The 5,149-nt window shown below is 32.6% G+C and overlaps 1 protein-coding gene across 1 annotated transcript; it reads left to right on the top strand.

The window, feature by feature from the left end:
• Window positions 1–1,838: 1,838 nt before the first annotated feature.
• On the top strand, window positions 1,839–3,601 carry LOC145069655 (UPF0481 protein At3g47200-like). Its single transcript, XM_079016609.1, has 2 exons — window positions 1,839–1,910; window positions 2,040–3,601. The coding sequence occupies exon 2, from the start codon at window positions 2,061–2,063 to the stop codon at window positions 3,342–3,344; it is 1,284 nt and encodes a 427-aa protein (XP_078872735.1). The 5' UTR covers window positions 1,839–1,910; window positions 2,040–2,060; the 3' UTR covers window positions 3,345–3,601.
• Window positions 3,602–5,149: the final 1,548 nt, after the last annotated feature.

A 5,149-nucleotide genomic window follows, 5' to 3' on the forward strand; every position in this document is an offset into this window, starting at 1 on the left:
ATATATATATATATATATATATATATATATATATATATATATGTAGGGAAAAGTGAATATACCCTTAAGGGTATATAAGCTTAGGTACCCAAACACACTATAATACGTCGTTTTGTTTAATATATTTATTATAATGTGTGTAAACTTCAACTCTTAACTTGATTAACTTTCAAGATTTTCGAAATTTCACTAATATCTTTCTCTTTTTGCCGAACACTTATTAGGCTATATATATTGTAGTTGAAAATGAAAATTACGTAAGAGGAAGATTTATGTGTAATTTATAATAATCTTGAGAGTAAATCAAGTTTGAAGTTAAATTATAAGAACATTGAACAATTAGAATGTATTATATAATACAAAACGACGTAGTATGGTGAGTTTGGGTACCTAAGCTTATATACCCTTAAGGGTATATTCACTTTTCCCTATATATATATATATATATATATATATATATATATATATATATATATATATATATATATATATATATATATATATATATATATATATATATATATATATATATATATATATATATATATATATATATATATATATATATATATATATATATATATATATATATATATATATTAAAGAGTGGTCCCAACAATACGTAACACTCAAATTCTATCATCATTTTTTAGGGTGGTATACTTTGATTTGTCAACTGTTAAAGAAGAAAAGGAATTAAAGGGTTCTTTTACTGCTTTTCGATAAAATCCAAAGTCAAACTTAAAGACCATTCGACTTATTGGGTAAAAATTAAAGACCATCGAATTCAAAATTTCAAATGTATGATCACAAATGCTATCTCATATCTAAAATGATCCTATTTCAATCCGACATGTTTCTAAATTTTGGGAACTAATTAGGATCCTACGAATCAAGATCGGGATGGTGACAATCTTTATGAACTTCATAAGAATCTAGTAAGCTTTTTTTTTATAAAAGAACCTAATTGTGGTTGTGTAAAATAAGTTTCTTATGTTGTTCCATCAACGATTTTAATGGATAAAGATATTCGAGAGAGTAAATCTTTACAAAATTTCATTAAAAATATATACTAGAACATGCCACGATGATTGTGCATCACAACACATAATATTACTATAAGGAAAATGACTTACGACCTCAACTAAGTTTTCAAACCATTCAAGAAATCACAACAATGTTTTGTCTGTTCAAGAATACCCAATAAACTTAACATTTATTTAGAAAAACCGAACAAAGTTTTCAACCGTTCAAAAAATCTCAATCATGTTTTGTCTGTTCAAAGTGTTAAATTCATTGGGTTTTTTTGAAATGACAAAATATGATTGAGATGTTTTGAACGGTTTTAAAATTTCGTTGGTCTTACAAGTCATTTCTCAATATGGTGATTTCCATAGAATTGAATAAAAATATAACATAGTTGAGCTTTTTTATATAAATGTTAAGTTTGTTGTGTTTTTCTGAACAGACAAAACATGAGTAAAGTTTTTTGAACGGTTTGGAAAGTTGATTGGGCTCGTAAATATTTTCCCTATTAGTGCATCCTCGAGTTGTTATGTTTCTTATTAATATGAAAAACTATTGTAACACTCTACATCAACATTTCAATATGTTATCTCTAATGATTGAGGACTTGCCTTTTAAAGGGGTTAAAAACTTTATCGTCTTTTATTAAATGGAAGAAGACTTTGGAGTTGTAATTAACAACAAACATCTAATTTACGTACGGAAATTGCTAATTAAAAAAATGCCTACTCGAACGACATTACAAAATCTTCATAACATTTAAACATGTATAATTAATTTGTTTGATTGGTCTATTTAAAGGACAAGCAATTAACCCATACAATCCAACAAGTATCAACCAAGAAGGAAGTGTGGAACAATTACTGGAGTTTTCAGTCGACAAGGTACGTTTGAATCTTTATCGGTACATGAGTACATGAAATGTTCCAAATGACAAACGATATAGTGATAAACTGTATATATACACTCTCTTGTGATCTTATCCTATTAATTTTCACCTTTTTCTACCACAGGAAATTAAACGAACATTCCCCATGGCAAAACCCACCGAGATAGCGGTGAAATCTCTTCTTCTTTGTGTAGAAACTCGGCTTCCTATTAACCAGATTTCAAATTCTATTAACATGGTTCCTAGTGGCCTCCGCGATCTCAGCCCGAGTTCTTTCAACCCGAGGGTGGTCTCTATTGGACCTCTTCACAGAGAAGACGAAAATCTGAAAGCATTTGAACGCGTGAAAGCGACTTACATGCATGATCTACTGGAACTTTTTGATCCTGACATGGAGAAATCGCTGAGTGAATGTGTGCAAAAGGTGGCTACTTCAATGGAACAAATCAAGGAAACTTATGCCAGGAAGATTCCCTATGATGACGCTGAACTGACCCAAATCATGGTTGTGGATGCTTGTTTCATACTACAATTCATTCGCGAACTTTCAGAATCCAAATGTGCTCGAGAATACTTGTTTCGTAGCTCATCTATAATTTATGACCTGGTGCTGATTGAAAACCAGATCCCTTTCTTTATTCTTCAAGCCATTTTTGACTGCACCTTTTTGACATCCGATCCCGAAGCCTCTCTTAATTGCCATATTCTAAAACTTGTACCATTTCTCAACGTGTTTGAAATAAGCATGCTAGCGAACAATGATCACGGGTTTCCCCATGATCATATTCTTGGGTTTCTGGATAAGTATTACTGGGCACCAGATGATTATTCCTATTCACCAGGATCACCAAGCTCAGAAATTCACTCGGTTGTAGAACTGGACAGGGCAGGGGTGAACTTTAAGCCTAATCTTGATGAAAAATGGATCATGGCCATAGAGTTCAAATCATCTGCATCTGCATCTGCATCTGCAAGTGGTTCCTGGTCATTAGGTTATAAGCCGACTCTACAAATGCCAGTATTGCGTATTGACAATTTCACTGAGTTGATTTTAAGGAACCTCATTGCGTATGAGCAATCCTGTACGTCTCCTGGTTATGTTACATCATATGTCACGGCGATGGATATGCTAGTCGATACTCAAGATGACATTTCTAAGTTGATAGAATCAAAAGTGGTTGTCAACCATTTAGGTTCTAACCTAACAGCCGCAAAGATGATAAACAGCCTATGCAAAGAACTTCCCTTACCAAATTTCTATTACGTGGATCAGTGGAAAAAATTGGATAGCCACTACAATAGTTACTGGCCCAAAAATATTGCGACATTCAAGCGGACATACTTTAGTAGTCCATGGGCTATTGTTGCTCTACTTGCTGGGATCGCGCTTTTTGGTCTTACTGTTGCTCAGACCATCGCTGCCTTTTAGAGTCAATAATTAAGTTCACTTGATTGATCATGCAACCAATAGTAGACCCGCATGCTTGTTTGTTCTCGATTTGAAGCATTTTAATTTCAGAAAATAAAACCTTGGGGTTGGGGGATTAATTGCTTCTGTTTTCAAATTTATATATCTAATATTAGCCTGTAATTTTTTCGTGATTTAATTACCATTGTATTTGTTGAAGATGCTCCCAAAACAGACATTGCATGCATGGGATTATCCCTTGACAATACCTTTCTTACCTGTTGGTGTTGGTGATTTTTTTTACAAATATTATTTAAATTACGAACAATCATAAAAATGGCCATAAATGTGTGTTTACCTCTTCTTAACTAAATTTTGAGTCATTTTCAAAAAACCATCCGAAATGGATCCATTAATTAAGACTTGTTTTTATGTTACATCAAATATATTTTTTTACGCATAAATTTAGATTCCAAAATTAACATTTAGAAGGAAAAAAAAAAAAACACGATTATGAAATTCCAAAGCAAGTCCAAACGCCAATAAACATTCCAAATTAAGGGGTTCAAAACATTTGGCACGAATAAGAAAAATACTACAAATTATAAGTCAACTAAAACCGAAATGCTTGTTTCGTACTTTATTGTCATTTTACCAAAACTATAATCTTTTATAGTTATTTCTTTAAATTAAATCTTTTATGATTATTTCTTTAAATTAAATTTTAAAATAAACTTAATGCCAAAGTTTGAAGTAGAGTATTTTAAAAGGAAAATGACACATACGACCTATGAACTTTCTAGGGTTTACTCTTTTAGTCACTAAACTTTTTAGTGGTTTTATGAGGGAACGAACTTTATTTTGTCGGGTCAATTACATTATTATGTCAATTGTGAAGGGGTTAGTCATTCATATTCCTGCCATATGTGTTACTTAAACCCCTTGCCTTGTTGACTGTGTATGTCATGTCATTTATTAATAGTTTTACTTAAATGAGATCTTTTCCCGTCTACTGTTCACCATTCACCACTTCCAGCTCCTTCGATAAACTCTTACTTTTGTTCTGTCTCCTCAAACATGGATCCAATATTCATCCAAGTCGATGTGCATTTCCAAGGAATCTTTGCAAAATACCCCATACACTACACTAGGGGGATTACTCAGAGGTTTTCGGACATCGATTTCGCAGACATGGACTAGAACGGCTATTATGAATTTATTGAAAGGTTCACCAGAGAAAAGTGTGTGAAGCTCTATTACTGCCAACTAGATATTCATTTTCCCAAAGGTCTTACCTTAATTTCGAATGAGTTAGATTATGTCGATTTTATAGCAATAGCGTATGAATGTGGTGTTATACTTCTTATGTATGTATACCATTTTGGTAATACTAACATGCATGAATGGTTGGAAGAACATAAAGAAGAGGTAGTTGATAACATAGTGGAAGAAGTTCTTGATGGTGTCGGACTAATTAAAGAAATTGAGACAAGCCATTTGGATGATGAGGATGAAAATGAAGATGAGGATGAGGATGACCATGGGGCTGAGGATGTGGATGCTGATGAAGATGAGGATAACCATAGCAACCCTCATTTTTTCAAAAAGGATAATGGCCCTGATGTCGAAATGGATGAGAATGCAGTTTTGGGTGGCTCTTTAGAAGAAGCCATGGATGATGATGAAGATGTTTATCCTCAGTTGCCAAACATTTTCAATGAAAACCTTCACTAGAAGGAGCAGGGACCTCTGTTAGGTATGAGGTTTGAGAGTCCTAAACAATTGAAACACATGCTCTATAACTATGTTGTTGCAAATTGTTATAA

Source organism: Lactuca serriola, chromosome 8 (genome assembly GCF_051521515.1).
Source record: "Lactuca serriola cultivar US96UC23 chromosome 8, Lser_US96UC23_V15, whole genome shotgun sequence".
Lineage (NCBI taxonomy): Eukaryota > Viridiplantae > Streptophyta > Magnoliopsida > Asterales > Asteraceae > Lactuca > Lactuca serriola.